Here is a 16,249-nt window from a genome sequence, read left to right as displayed (position 1 = left end):
ATACACAGTATGCCATTTAACACAAATGCTTATAAAGAGTCATCCTAAGCATCAGAAAGAGTTTTATAAAAGTTTACGTTCTCATCCCATGGGATGTACAGAACTATGCAGTTTACATAGTTTTACTATCATCCAAAACATCATGTTTCAAATGTATGAGGCACAGCAAGAACAATATAATTCCATTTCCATAGGAACATAAACACTGCTTGTCACTAATGACACGCTTTCCAAACCATAGCACTCACAGCAATTTTACAAGTGTACAATTTTAAAGTATTAAAAAGCAAGAGTTAGGAGCCTGCCCACTGTTACCAATAGAGCATTAACATTTGATCTACCCTTGAAAACTATCATAGATACCCTTGCAGTAGTTGTAACATAGTAAGGAAGTCACTCTCATACTTTGCCAGGGTAACTTGTGCAAATCCCAAAGCTGACTGATACTGCCAGGGAAAGATTCCCTTGACCCACAGAGAAGGGGACAGCCTCCTTCTTAGCTCCCACTGTCCAGGCAAGATGCAAAGTTAAAACACATCTGCAAACAAGTGATAACCTGACCCTACAGACATTCTTAATTTTCATTAAGAATGCCTAGAGGCTGACCAAATCTTAAAGACCAAGAATGACCAAGTCTTAAATACAAAAAAAGACTGAACCAGTATTTAACTGGTCAAAACAAGGACTTCTTTTTTCCTTTTTTTTGGGGGGGATAGGGGGTGGCAGGAATGTTTTTTCTAAGGACAGCTCAGAGAGACTGAATCTTACAGCCCACATGCTAAATTATATTATATTTTTTCCTGACATTATTTGCAAGCATATAATACAAGTTTTACAAAAGTGCAAGGCCCAGCACAGGAAGATATCCTGGATTAAGACATTCCCAGCAGCAGTGTTCTTTTCGCCATCTTCTTGTTGGTCAACCAGCAGACACACAAACATCTCTCCTTGGGATCAGCTTATCAGACCCCCTAAGGGTTTAGCTTAATCATCTGTGCAATTAAACACTATTCACATTTGACAGCCTATAAGGGCAATAGTTTTATGTACAAGTTGGAAAATCAAGTCTTAAAACCAAGTTTGAAGAGGTAGAGGTCCATTTCTGACTCATCAACATAAAATGTTACTGAGTCAGTCATATTCTAAGGCTGGTGGTCCCCTAACAATATTGAAGTAACCAGCTAGAGCTCCAAGGTCTATGTAGAGAGATCTTTGTCTCTTTAGCAGGTCTGACTCTTCCATGCTCCCATTACACAAAGAGGAATCTAAAAAGAAAATAGAGAAACCATGTAATTACTGTAAAAATAGCTGTATCAGTCCATTTTCGTATTTGTCAGTACTACTGGAATATTTTGCCTGTTATTTGATCTTATTAATATGTGGCTTAGAAAAATTTTCAGTACAACATAAGTCAAATCTCAAATAAAATAAACTCTAACAAGCCAACCCACAGCTCTAGAACAAAGAAAGAGAAGCAGTTTGCAACTGCAAACAGTGTGTTCAACTACTTAAAAAAAAAGGTCTCCATCAGCTGGGACAGTTAGGCAGAGCTTTCTCATCCTGTAAGCTATAGTGCTAAAGGAGAGTTTGGTGCAAACTTTCTGCCATCTGAGAATTCTGCTTCCTCAGAGGGAAATTTTTATCTAAACACAGGACATCATCTTTGTCTGGATGTGACAGTAGAGAACAAATACAGCACCATCCGTTTCAGATTTTTTATTCTTTTTAAATCAAGGTCTAAAAAGACAGATTGGGTTTGCAATGGCAGAATTCCCCTGAATACTTGTATAATGAGTGTCTTCGAGACTCAAGCACCTATAATAAAGTCCAAGTTTATTGATCCAATATTCTCTTCATTTTCAAAAGAATTGATTCAGATGGTCTGAGCTGGTCAAAGGATTGTGCATCCCCAAGGCAAAATCCAGAAGGTACAATGCCATTCTAAATTCAAAAACTGCGACTGATTTTTTTCAGTGAATTTGTTGCAACAATTATGCATTACAGTACCCAAAATTTTGCACAGATATCTTTTGAAATATTTATTCCAATTAAATGAACCACTTGTCTGGGAAGAGCCTTTCAATGCCTCTTGCCAGAACCCTCCTAATGTATTAAGTAAGTAGAAGAAAAGCATTTTGAAGCCTGTTGGCACTAAATCTCACTTGGGCTTGAAAGGGCTATTTCCTACCTAGTTTGTGTAGTATCCTTCATTAAGCACTGACTAATGCACAAGGGTAACAGCATTCTATCCCACAGTCATTTTTAGTTTTAAAACAAAGGGCTTGTACTGCTGACACTCAGCAACATTAGTTATGGTTTTGTGTGTGTGTTTTTCCTTAAAAAGGCAAAAAGTGTTGGATTTGTTGGTGGTTGTTGGACTTTGTCATTGCTTACAAATCAAGGGTCCATAAAACATCTCCAGTACAGTGTCAAATTGAGTCCACTGGGGACAGCAATCTATACTTCATGCAGTGCCCTGAATGATTGCCATGGCTTTTCCAAGAGCTAGTCCTTCAGGAGCTCACAGAAGTCAGGCTAGGTTCCTCCCCACTGGTCAATGGGCGTTTTACAGATCCCTTCATGACCTCAGGGTCTGATCTCATCCGACTGGGATTTTCACTGGTCACTTTCCAGATGTGCTGAGAGTTTCGTTGGCTCCTTACCACTCACTCAAATCAAGATTTGACACAAAGTAAAGTCTACAAAGTGCAAGGCAGGTGATCCCATTACCTGTGATATTTTCTGGCAGCTGCAGATCCTTCCTGGCGAGCAGCCTTTTCCTTTCAAAGAGCGCTGAGTCCAGGCTCTGGCACCGCGGCTGCTCCTCCGGGGGTGGGTGCAAGGCCTCGTGCTTCAGCAGGTCTGCTGCAGACAGCCTGTGGTTAGGGTTCCTGTCCAGAGCTGCTTCTAGCAACTCCCTCATGGAAGTGCTGCAGTCCTCAGCAATATCCTCCAAAGGGGGAGCTTGCTTGTGTATCTGTTGGAATGAAAAAAGACCATGGAAACAGTTATTCCAAAAACAGTGAAAGAGGAAGTCATGGATAACCACATGAGTGGTCTGGAAATTCCCCAATTAGGACTCATCACCTCCCTAAGTAGGGCTGATCAACTAGAACAGAACATGCAACTACACAACACCCACTTTTTAAAAATCAGATTTTATAATAAATTTAAAAACTCAAAGAAACTTCAAGTAAGCCTAAAATCCAGTGCAATGCAAATTCACCAGATTTCTATACCACACTGGAAGAGTCAGAGAATCAAATCTGCCAGGCTCCAGTTTTTATCTGCAACTTCTAAGGAAAACAGCCAAGTTGAAGACAGATGGGCTTGTTTCAATCAAGTCTCACAGTGATCTAACCCTGTCCTTCCAGTAAACCCAAGGACTGTAAATTGAAATACAAATCAAAGAGACAACTCCAGCTCAGTCTCTGTCTTCCCCTAAGAGATCAAAACCCACTTCTTCTCTCCCTCCCTCCCACCCCTGAAGCAAAAAGGGTGATATCATCTCTCTGACAAATATTTTGATAGTTTTTATACAACTGGAGTTTTCTCAACAAGACTACAGGAAGCCCTGCAGCTGATAGTGGTGAGCTGGCTCTGCTAAGGGCACTCACAATGTAGAGGTAGGAGGGGTATGCAGAACGAGGGTATCTGTTCACCCAGGGTGGGATGCCTGTTTGCATATGAATAATAGTAGCTCCCATGCTGTAGATGTCTGCTTTTGTTGTGTGACCTCTGCAAAGAATAACTTCAGGGCTCATGTAAATCTGTGAAAAATAGTAAAAAAAAATAAAAGATTACTCAACAGGGGAAAACAACAACCAAAGATGACTCAATGGTATTTTGTGATGCTGGAAACCCCGCTCTGAAGGGATGCATAGTAGTGAACCTGCAAGAACCATTTGGGAAATAAGACTGGCTGTACTCATATGCAGAGCAGAACAAAGTGACAGTACCTGGACAAACTCATATTCCAGGTTTGGCCTCCTCAGACAGGCCATAGGTCAGTGGCTATGGGCCTCAGCTGAACTGTGAGAGGATGAGGTTCAAGCCATGGCTCTGCCTTGTTCAGATGAGTAGCAGTAGCCTCATCCCTCCACAGCAAGAGGTGCCTGAATTGCCAGTTTGTTTTGTGGGGCACTGCTGAGACAGCTCCATCCTGCTTGAACAATGGCTGGGCATGAGCTAAAGAGAGAGGGTGAACTGTACTGACAGCCACCCACATGGGGGTAGGAGTCCTCCCCTCAGCTCCCTGTTACACAGAATTCTACACAACCCTTCTGAGCAGAACTGACAGATATATGCCTTCCTGTCTTCTTTACTCCTCCTCCTTTTCCACTAACCTGCACAATGGAGCATTATCCTGAGACATGGGATGATGAGGAACAAGCCAGGTCTAGGCAATGCATAAATTAAAAGTTAGGTGCTCTTCGCACCAGATTACCCCAGAGCACCTAGGAAGACAAGAATCCCCCTTCTAACCTTTTTCCAAACCAAAAATTCTAACCTTTCTTGGTGGAAATCAAAACAGTTTCTATCCAAACATTTCACTGAACATTTGAATTTGCCAAGAGTCTAAAGAAGGATCTTGGAAGCTTCTGCCAGCAACAGGCAGCTCAGAGCGCAGCTGGAGGAGAACCCGACAGGCAGGATGCAGGAGGCACACCCTGCACAGCTCTGCCACTGCCACTGGCCTGGGGAGCAGGTTTCAACACCTCATGGGCACAGCCCACAGCACACCGGGTTAGCAAGCTACCACATTTGCTTCTGGTTCCTACTTTTCCCTCAGCCAATTTCCCTCTAAAGGATTTAAACAAACTTTAATTAGTTCAAGTCATCCTGACACAAAGAATCACATTAAAAGCCATTAACTGACACAAGGGCAGGAAGTTAAGTCATCACCACATGGTTTGACTGCTTATTACCACAGATTGAGAACGGCTGTAGGGCTCACCAGTTCTAGGGGAAAATTCCCAGTAAATGGCATTCCCTATCTGCAAATAGAACTTGTGATTGGAAGTGTGTGCAAAGCCTCAGCAGGTGTCTGCAGCTGCTACTGACTTATCCATTGCTTTCCTCAGGGCTACAAGAGAATCAGTGCATCTGCACCCTCCACCTTTAAGTCTCGTAAGGAGAAAAGAACAGAAGTTCTTATTTTGTAAAAAGAAGCCTTTGGAAAATGCAGTGCAACTTGAGTGAAATCTACATAAGCAAGAAGCAGCTGCCTTCAAAAAAGAATGCTGGAACAAGATCCTGTCTGCAGTCAAGGTGAGAAAATGCTCAAGATGCACCTTGACTGCACAGTGACAAAAATCAAAAATGAGCTCCAAAGCTCTAATTTCAGACTGGTCTAAAGTCTGCTGTCACCAAAGCAGACAGCTCAAGCCATTAATAACTTCCCATTCTCATTCCTTCTGACTGGTGGGCTGGCACTTGCCTGCCAGTCAGACCAGTCACAGCCCAGCTAAAAACCAGTTCTTTCTCCATGCTGCACTAGTTTTAGTTTAGCATTCCTGAAAATCATACCTTCCACATTCAATAAACTTTAGCAGACAACTTTTTACCCTCAAATGGTTGTAACTGAAGCTTACATATTTTAACAAAGTGACAGAAGCATAACAGAAAGTGTAGCAACGGCCTAGGAAAAGTATTTCCTGCAGAGCAGTTTCATAACAACCACAGTTTAATAATGTTCTGCATGACTTGTACACAAAAGCAGGAGCACCAGTTTTTTTCACACTACACCATCTAAACAAAATTTAACTATCTTTCAATCCCCTTGCCCAGAATTGTAACTACTCATGTTTTATAAACACAAAGAAGATTCACTACATTCAGACTTCCTGTGCTATAGAAGTGAATAGAAACCCTAACTCCCAGAGAACGTGCACAGGACAAAGGTTACTCCACCTGCCACTTCCCTCAAGGACACAAGTCCCTGCCAATAGCAGATGTAAGAGAAACCAGCCAGCTCACTGGCACAATGCTGCTTGGCAGTGACAGAGCCCCAGCCAGGGGTTGCACAATTACATGCAGGAACAGCAGGACAATAGCACCACTTCATAAGGCTGCATAATACAGGGTGCAAAACTCAAGAGGACTTTGGAGAGTTAGATCTTACTTTGAAAAAAAAAAATAATCAAGAAAGCCAGACTATAGAGGGCATTTGTGGGGGACAGGATTAAGCACTGTGGAGAGGAAGATGCCTAGAATGAAGACTGTGAGCAGAAAAACCTACAGAAGCATTAGAAACATTAGCTGCAAGTCTTTCACTGGTATCTGAAAATCTCCTTCCCCAGTGTCTTTCCAGCCTCATTTCTGGCTGCAAGGCTGCAGCAGGACTGCTACTCCCCTGAGACAGCAAACACCAAACATGGCTGTATTTCAGGGTTAGAGGGATTATCAGCTCTCTGAGAACAGGACTGCAGGTGTTTAAGTGCATGGAATTCTCCTCCTATGAAATGAAAAGCTAAGTGGTTTTTCACTTGGCAAACACTGAAATGTTTTCACTTTCCACTTGTTCTTACTAACACAGCCTTGGCCTGTCCTTCAAGACCCAGAAGTGGATCCTCACTAGTCTGCTCCACAATCATGGAAACGTCCTGTTTACACACATCTCCATCACTGGGAAATACCCTACCGACTCATACCCACCACTGTTCTTATTAACAGCACACAAAACCCCCTTGAATAAACAAAAAGCCTCAAACCAAAGTAAAAACCCCACAAGGTTCATGCATGAAGTGCCAGAAAGCAGGCTGCTTCCAGTTCAGCAAGCATTTTAAGCTCTTAACTGCCCTGACTAGAAAGGTAGTGAAAACAAATATTCAAGTGCTTTCTCAATCATCTTGAAAAAAAATAAACAAACAAACCTGACCTTCTGTGAAAGCTTGATTTATCCTCCCCTTCTAAAAAGTGAAATGTTTTTTGTCAGTTACACAGGGATTTCCTCTTTACACATGTGGAAGGCTATTAAAAGGGTAAGTGCAAACATCTCCACTAAAGCATTTCCTGTAAACAATCTCCTCCAGCAACAGAGAGCACAAATGCCACATCTGCAGCAGCTGTCCAAGCTAATTGTTGTTGCTTGGTTGTTTGCTAAAACTCCAGCCCTGGAAACACCTCTGCAGGAATGCAGCCCAAGGGGTGTGCAGAATCAAAAAGTCACTGAGACCATTTAAAAGGACCCCACCTCCATCACTGTAATGTCTAAGCAATTTTACCAGATAATCATGAACCTTGCCATGCACAACCTCTGAAGAACCAAAGGGTTACATGTAGATGGGGAACAGAGCTTAGAAGGGCTAAGAGATGAAACCCAGACATCTGTAAGTTCTGTGGTTTTGAAGGAGAAGGAATCCAAGTACGGTGCTGAACAGGTCACCCCAGTCCATAGTGAGTATCTCAGAAGAAATCTTTGCTAGAGCAAAGAACAAATTCTTGTTTGAAGTGTCTCTGATCAGCAGCTGAAACACTGCAAACAACCCTCCTCAGAGTACTGTTTGACTTCAGTGAACAACTGCTAACAATTGAGACTGCAGAGAAAATGACATGGCTTTCAAAGCATTCCCTTCAGCAAGTTGAAAATAAAAATATAATTGAGACTCTATTAATATTTGCAAGTTTTTTATAGGTTTTATAGTAACTATTTTACCCATGCTTCTAGCCCTCCAGCTTCAAATTTGAGTCTAAATACCACAACCATAGGACTAATGCAATAAAAGGGCTTTTGTCCCTTCATCTTCTTACCTCTGTTCCTCTAAGATCTTTGGGATAGTAAATGTCTTCAGTCATTTGAACACTTAGGCCAAAATCCACCAAAACAGCCTTAGTTGACATAAAGACAATGTTGCTCGCTAAAAGAAAACCAAAAATTACATCATTTAAGTGTCTGGCATGTTTGGTATTTATTTTACAACACTCCTGTTTCACTCAGATGCCTGCCTGAAAAGGGAGAGAAATTAGCACAACCACTCTCTACAGCCAATATCCCTCTAGCCAAAATAGGTCTGGTAATGATTTGGTAGGATTTTAAATTGTATCTTAAAAACAAACTGGTCTGGTTTATGTAAAAGAGCCAATGTTTTGTCATTTTCTTAGCTTAAAATTTAAAAAAAGACAAAGAGAGAAAACAGCTGAGGGTAGAGGAGGAAGGCAGAAGACTGGTAGGCACCACAGCACAGTGGTCTGAAGATGTTTAAGGGTCTCCAAGGTGGAGATCATGCTGTGCAGCTCTGGCTAGAAACAGCACAACTGTTGCACACCAAGAAGTTTTTCTAGAGTAACAATTTAGGTGAAGACTGTAAACAGAGAGTAACCAGGGCCCCTCCATAGCAGCCACACCAGTCACCTGCACTGGTCCGTGAGAGCAGCTCAGCATGACAACAGAGGACAGACAATGGCTGTAAAATTAATAGAAGACTGAGCATCTCAAACTCCCTCAGAACTGCAGCAGTATCTAGGAGCTTAATTTACTTTCCTTCATAAAATTCTGCCTAAGGCACAACTTTGTACTCAGAGGCTTTGTTTGCAGCTGCAATTCTGATCAAATATTTAAGAATGTAGTGCTCAGTGTGAGCCTTGAGAAATTCTTGTTTGCTGTTTCAGAAGATGTGGTAAAATGAAGTCTCCAAGTTACACAACAGAAACACATTTCCCTTACAGGAAACTGTGGGCCATTTTCTGTCTTGATAGTGCCTACCATGACCACCCAGTGGGAGGGCAGACTTGATTTCAGCAGTTCTGATTCCTGGAGCAATGCTTCACACAGCTGCCTCCTTACCAGTGCTATAGACTGCGTAAATCTGTCATTTTAGGGATAACTTTGAAGATATGGATTTGAAATGTCCCATAATAGATCATCCAAAGGGCCACACTGCCACAGTGCAGTGGGACCATACCCTGGGACCATACTCAGCCCCAGCTGCAGCTGATTTTGGACTGAAGCTCCCTCAACCAAACAGCCTGATGGTTTCACTGCTCTCCAGCCAAGGGTTAAAAGGAGAGGCAGCACTGAACACCTCCCAGGAACCAGAATGTCTTCCTCCCCTTCCTTGTTCAGGGAATTTTTTACTCTCAATAAAATCCCCATCTTCTGTATCAGCAGAACAGACTCAACTGCAGCTCAAAAGCAGCAGATGGAGTGAGGAAAAAATCTGAGGTTTTGGGAAAGAGTCTTTTCTATTAATTCTACCTGGGGAGGGAAAACACACACTGCTCCCTGCATGGAGGCTGCCTTGCCAGGCAGTGGACATGGCTCCACCTCAGACCTGGTGTACCCAGCTCACCCTGGCACCAAACTGGCAGGAGCATGGCCAGGGCTCACCCCAGGCACCTCTGGGCAACCACATCTGCCCCAGGCAACCTCTGCCTCATCATCTGCCCTGCATCCACCAACATGGGGAAAGGCTGGAAAAAGTGAAATACACTCATATCCACCACATTCACAATGGGCTGGTTCTCCTGTTCACTACCTAGATGTAGTAGGCTTTGGGCTGCTTTGGATTTTAGATTGTTTAATTAATGTCTTTGTTACTGTCAATTAAGATAAACCCATAAGAAAGACTCTTACTGCAAATGAGATAGAAAAATTAAGGGGAAAAATAAGTAATTTTGTAGCTGTCAGAACCTCAAAGGCTTACATCTAAAGTACTGGCCCATACTAAATTAAAAAACCCAAAAATGCAAAACTGAGATAAAAATTTAGCAAATTCTAATAATCTTCTTCTGTGAACTATTGGAATGCTTCAGTCTGAATATTTCTACTTTAAACCCTCAAGTTTAGCTAAATAAACTCACAGAGATGCATCTATCTGCGGGCCAAGATGGTACTGGGAGAAACAGCACTTAATACTAATTTAAATGTGTTGCATTACTTATGCAACATATTAAAATTGAATTTTAAAGCATTTCAATACCAGTGTATTTAATTTGGACTTAATATCAATGTGTTTGATTATTTATAGATGTAATATCCAGAGTTTTTAAATAGCAAACATATATTAAAATTTTCTGTACTTGTTGAAAGAAAAAAACCAGCACAAATTATGTATTTACTTCTAAAGTGTCTCAGACTGAGGAACAGCAGCATAGAAATGTGAAACCTAACAGAAGGTGCAAGATGAAGGTGAGCATGGAAACATTCAGGATGAATTTATATTAAGAGCAGGAAACTTCCAGCTGAACACAGACTGATAACTTCACTCTTTAGGTTTTTATTTAAATTGAGTTGCTCATAATGGCATAGGATCTACGACTTTCTAATTACCGTCTCTGCTGGAGTGAATTAATAAATAGTGTAAGTAACTATTACCTCCAGAACCTGGCCTGGCCATTTGTTAGGCATTATCCATCCCTCCCACTCAGGGATGAAGGGCTATGTGCCCCAGCTCAGTCCCAGGGACTCTTCCCCCAGGCCCCAGCCCAGCCAGGAGCAGAAAGCATCCCAAGGAACCCCACAGACGTACGTTTGATATCATGGTGGATAATCCTCTTCGAGTGGAGAAAGTCAAGTCCTTTCAGAATATGCTTTGTCACCCAAATTATTTCAAACTCTCTCATAGGCCCACAGCTCTCCAGCTTTTCCATGACAGATCCTCCCTCTCCAGCTTCCATGAAGAGATGGATTGTCTCATCCCACAAAATAGCGCCATATAATTCAGCAATGTTTTCATGACGGAAACATGCCTGTATTTCAACATCTGATGGTTTGAACTGCTCCACTGGGACCTAGGACATTGGAACAAAACCACAGTTATTCACAACAAAAACAAGTTATCCATGTGGACACTAATTAGCCTATAGAATAACAGAAAAGAAGGAAGTATAGCACTTGTATCCACTTGTTAAAATACTCAGCTGTACTTTGCTCCTGTGACTTTTCTTCCTTTGCAGCTGAGAGACATCCTGTTAGTAGTTGAGAGACATTTTGGAATCATGCCCAAATAAAAAGTGCAATCTTCCAGAAAAAGCAGTGTAGCAAGAGTTATTCCCGTCAAAATCCAGTGATTACGCAAAAGCTTTATGCAAACTTCCTGGTGAAGGAGATAAAATTCCCACTGCTTTTTCCATTAGCTTTGTGCACTCATCTGCACTACCAGAACTACACACCCACCTGACAGGTGGATCAGTGCTTGCAGTGCTCAGGCCCATTACTGACCTCAATTCAGTCCTTATCAGCACTGGTTTATGGCTTACAAGAAATGAAAGCTGCTTTGAAGGGAGTGCCAGCAGCACGATATTTCTTTAAAGTACTGACAGCAGATTGCTGAGACAATAAGAGCAGTGTTTGCTTACACACAGAAAAGCTACTACTGCTCTGTTCAGTTTTCTTCCCTTGGACTTGTGTCTGTGAACCAAATAAGAGGCTCATTTATTTCAAGGAGAAATACTGTTTGTGTTTTCAGAAATATTAGGATACTTTAATTCTGCAGTGGGTTATGAAGGAGCAGCTAACAATCTGTCCCCACATGGATGCACAGGCTGCAGGGGAAGGACACAGAGCTGCCTGCCCAACTCTTTGACACACAGAATTAATACAGGTACTTATTAATAAGCTGGGGGATATGAGCAATGTCCCAACTGAGCTTTTACTGGCCCTGAATATTTACTGCTCAATTCCAAATAGTATGTTAAAAGGCACAGCTGAAAGAAAATGTTGGCTTGTATAAAAGTAGGAGAGCGCTCAGCAGTTCTTTTGAGGCATCTCACAACCTTAACCCCATCAGTGCCCAAAACACAGTAGGAGTTGCACATACTGAGTTCTCAGGGACTGTAATGGCACTGGAGTAAACTGAAGTCTGAGCACCTCAGTTAAAGAACAAGAGCCTAAAACTTCTGCAGCAGCAGGGTTTTACTAGCTCCTTCAGCAGGGACATGGTCTCACTCTGATATTTCACCCCAGCAGGACAAGTAGAAAATCCACTCTGCACAACAGGCCATGTGCCAGTTCCACACACTTCTAGATAACTTTCAAAATGCTGAAACATTTGCAGCTTTAGAGCAAAAAAATTTAAACAAGCTAACAGAAGTGTATATTTTCTCCACCTTGTTCAAGCCAACAAAACCAAGATGATCATCAGCCAACAGTGGAATTTGATGCAGACATATTTGAAAAGAGACCGTAAGTAGTATGTTATACAATATTTGCTCAGAGATAAAACCACTGAGCTAACATACCAATTTGCATGCCATTCGTTTCTTGGTCTCTCTGTCTTGGGCTAAGTACACTTTCCCAAAAGCTCCCCGAGGAATAAAATCAGAACCAATATTCCTGTAAGTCAACTTCCATGGAAACAGGAGCACATCCGAGTCAATTTGATAGCGCCCGTTCTTGGGTGTGATCTGGGGAGTTAAAAAAATAACAAAAAAACACAGTGAAGTTAAAACCATTACAAATCTAATTTATTTTTTATATATATAGTGGGAAAACCCCATATCACTTATGTGTGTGATGCACATGATCTGCTTAGCAGTCTTTATTTAGTAACACTAAATGGGAACAGCATGTGAGGTGTGGCATTCATTCACAGCCCAGGCATCCACGTTTCTCTCCAGTGACTAACTTATGAAGTGTAAGTTGCAATTAATTGTCTTGAAACAACAACAACAGCAGCTGGGTTAATGAAATTACCCACCTCTTGTTATTAGATTTACCTGCACATGTTTGTCCTTCCTGTAATCTGTTAACTTGTTATGCCACATACTTGTTACTCATAGGTTATCTTACACAATGTGAGCAAGAGTTTCAGCATTTCCTAATATCACATGTACTGCTAGGAGTTTAATTTCCCGTCTTGTACTGGAGTTTCTGCTGCTTAGTAAAAGGTCAAAGAAGTCTGCCTTGATTTTACCAGCCACTTTCCTCTAGTTTTATACCATAGTTTAGAAAAGAAGAGTGGGAGTAACATTGCCTCCTCTAGGTGGGTAATGTTGGGAGCTTTGCTTCTTGTGTATCACCAACTAGGCAAGGAGGGGATTCAGGGCACCTAGGTCAGTATCTTGCTCTAAATCTTTTTCCCTAACAGTTCCCTCCCTCTGCACGTGACAGAGAGAGGCCAAACACCCAACTACAGCCATCAACTACTGCTTGATCCCTCATGTTGCTTCTTCAGTCTCTCAGCTACAAAATCAATATTATTTCCTATGAATATACTTCTAATTATTTCAGCCAGTATCTGGAATATCATTAATCTCCTTACTGCTACTTTATTAAGATTCTTGAAGAGATGTAAAATCACATCAAGGATATTTATCATTGCATGTCTGTCACACAGCCTCAAATACTCAGCTCTTCAGCAGCTCTTTTTAAGATAGCAGCATATCAGGAAGATTATTTGTTTTAGATTTCTATTTAAGGTGCAGCATATTATCTTTCACTCTTAGTCTACTTTCATGCTTTTCAATTAGGAGAGTACCTTCTTGACTGCTAAAATTGTCATTTGTGATTGGCGCAACATGAAATAAATTAATTCTTCTAAGTTCCTAAATCTGGGGAGGATAAGTTCTTAACCTTTGGCCAAGGGGGCATGGGGGGCTGTCCTTCAATAAAAAGTATTCTGCTCAGGATAGAGAGAGCAAGCCTTCCCTCTACTTATTAGAGCCAGGGTAATGCAATTTGTACCTGTCTAACAATCTGTACATCTTGCTTGCCTACTTCTGCACTTCAAAGGGTTGAAACTAATCCATATGGGTTACACCTTATCCTGGAAAGGAAGAGACGCTGAGCAGAGCTGATCTGGAGAGCAAGACAGCGACAACCACCACATTACTCATGTTTTCAGGAGGCTTTTAGGACTAGTTCCTAGCCTGACCCTGTGAACATTTGTCTGTGGCTGCAATGCATCTTTCAGTTCAGTTTTAACTAAAAGAAATCCATCTTGTGCACTTCAAGACCCTTTGTGATGCAAGCCATGGTGCAGCCAGTGAGGGTCACCAGGCAGTCAGAAACACTCCTGACCCCAACCAAATGCTGTGGGAATTTCCAGAGCAGTGCCCCTGCTGAAATGCATGCACAGGTAATACCCTGCCTGCAACCCTCAGTTGCATAATGGGATCACGTGCACCTAATAGTACTGGGTTCATACCAATTGTATGCATCTGTAGAAACAATATGCAAGCAAAACAACCATGAGTATGTAGAACAGTGTCTACCCTAAGCATAGGAAACATTTAATATTACTAAGTGTCATTTCAATGTTACAGAGTTGAAAAGTGATTGTTTTGCAATACTGCAATGCTCCCTCCAAATCAGAATAAAGCAATACCCTGTGGTATTTTACACCTAAGTAACCAGTAAGCCTCAAGCAACCAGTGTTTACATATAAAATATATGATATACAGGATATTTAAGAAGATAAATGTAGAGTATCTTAGGAAAATACAGCAGCAACATCAACATGCATGAACAGAATTCCATTGCAACACTGATTGTTTCCAGAGCAACTCATCTTAAACAAAAGTTTAATAACACTAATATCTAGAGATGCTTGTAGAACACAAACAATTTTAGGGAAAAAAATTAAAATTCCAAAACAACACATCTATCTACTTGAATTCAGCAGTGTGAGATATTACCTAATATTGTAACTCTTAAAATCACACTTGATAGTATGTGCTTTTTCTCCTTAGATGACTACTATTGACATTTTGTGCAGATAGAGCAAATTTAGGAACTATATTGTCAGATCCTAGATCTTTATTCTTGGGAGTTTGCATAATGAATATTTTACTCATGAATACAAGGCACTAGAAGACTTACTGTCTCCCAGACCTGTAAACCATCATAGTCCATAGAATCATAGATAGGCTTGGGTTGGAAGGGCTCTTAAAGATCATCTAGCTGTAAGTCCCCTACTATGGGAAGAGATGTCACCCACTAGGTCAGGTTGCTCAGGGCCCCATCCAGCCTTGCCTTGAACGCTTCCAGGGATGGGGTAACCACCATTTCTCTGAACAGTCTGTTCCAGTGCCTTACCACCCTCAGAGTAAAGAAATCTCTACACTTTTAGTTTAAAATCATTCTTCCTTGTCCTATCACTACTCACCCTTCTAAAAAGTCACTCTGTCTCTTTTTTATGCAAGTTGTGGATTTTATAAGCCCCATTTAAGTACCAAAAGGACAAAATGAGTTGTAGATTTTGCTTTTAGACTGCTTGTCTCAAATTTGTATTCAACACTGGGAAATGTTTTCTGACCTCCAGGGACACTACGAGATAACAGAGTGGATCCTTCTTAACAACAAACCTTTCTCCATAGCTGCCTGAGACTGCAGGGGCTAGACTTGATAGGCTCAGAGATCCCTTCCAGCCCCAGGGTTGCACAGGAAACCCCAGCCTGTTACTTCTGGAGCTGAGCTTTATTTAGAATCATTAAAAACTTCTAATTCCTACAGTCTATGAAATGCCAAGTAAAAGGAAAACAGATGTACATACCATATTCAAGAGGATTCCAGATTCCTGTTGTCTGCATCCTTTAAACTGCTTTGCAGTGTTAGACACCTGATTGGCAAAAGCAAGCAGGTCTTCCACAGTCCCATATTTGACAGAGGACATCAAAGAGACCTCCCCTTCACAAAACAGTAATGATTCTGCACGTTCATCATTTTGATTTGCCTCTTCACACATGGTAATTAAGCTGTCTTCATAGACTGCAATGTCTTCACCTGGATAATGGTTTTCCATGATGGCTATCACCTCAGACATATTTAGATCAGCTAGCAACAAGTCAATCTCCTCTTTGCTATCACTACCCGTGCTCATATACTCCATTACTGTCCACTTTGCAAAATCACTCCTGGAAAAAAAAGAAACAAACTTGAAAACACTTTTCACCTACATTTATTTTAGCAAAGTAAGAATGAAAAGGAGTTATCAGAAGTGACCAGCAGCTCATCATTATACAGATTTAACATTAATAACTTGCATTATGAAGAAAATCATAATTAGGATCCTGGGCAAAGACAAAACAGAGACGTATTTGCTAGTCAAATTTATTTAGAAGTTACTAGTTAATCTCCCCTGTCACTCACTCTCAGATTTTTTTATGATAAAGCTTTCCCTAAGAGGAACAGGTACAGTAAGAATACACCACTGTGATAGATATGCAAAAATGAAGGAGCATCCTCAATACAAACAAAGGAATTCATTGTTTAGAAAAGAATGACAAAGAGAGATATTAACATTCTCATTTAGTTATGTCTAAGTTTGTATTGACAATTTATGTGATGTATCCAGAAAGAAGGAAAGGT

General features: G+C 41.2%; 1 protein-coding gene across 1 annotated transcript; it reads right to left on the bottom strand.

The window, feature by feature from the left end:
- Nucleotides 1–1,131: 1,131 nt before the first annotated feature.
- Nucleotides 1,132–15,785, bottom strand: MAP3K8 (mitogen-activated protein kinase kinase kinase 8). Its single transcript, XM_054274235.1, has 7 exons — nucleotides 15,435–15,785; nucleotides 12,181–12,345; nucleotides 10,470–10,731; nucleotides 7,753–7,859; nucleotides 3,618–3,770; nucleotides 2,731–2,977; nucleotides 1,132–1,265 (listed from the first exon to the last, which is right to left on the bottom strand). Exons 1-7 carry the CDS (start codon nucleotides 15,768–15,770, stop codon nucleotides 1,132–1,134), a joined length of 1,404 nt encoding a protein of 467 aa, XP_054130210.1. The 5' UTR covers nucleotides 15,771–15,785.
- Between the last annotated feature and the right edge of the window lie 464 nt (nucleotides 15,786–16,249).

The sequence above is a fragment of the Melozone crissalis genome, unplaced genomic scaffold (assembly GCF_028551555.1).
Source record: "Melozone crissalis strain CALT ecotype California unplaced genomic scaffold, PUWL_Pcris_2 ptg000016l_1, whole genome shotgun sequence".
In the NCBI taxonomy this organism is placed as follows: Eukaryota; Metazoa; Chordata; class Aves; order Passeriformes; family Passerellidae; genus Melozone; species Melozone crissalis.
The sequence above is the reverse complement of the archived record's forward strand: the minus strand, read 5'-3'. Positions and strand labels throughout refer to the sequence as shown.

Excerpts from the sequence above, each read along its gene's own strand:
- MAP3K8 (XM_054274235.1), bottom strand. The coding sequence starts at position 15,770 with ATGGAGTATATGAGCACGGGTAGTGATAGCAAAGAGGAGATTGACTTG. Across the intron at positions 2,978-3,617 it reads ACCCCTCCTACCTCTACATT|ATACACAAGCAAGCTCCCCC; the intron begins GTGAGTGCCCTT and ends TCATTCCAACAG. Across the intron at positions 1,266-2,730 it reads GCTGCCAGAAAATATCACAG|ATTCCTCTTTGTGTAATGGG; the intron begins GTAATGGGATCA and ends TTTTCTTTTTAG.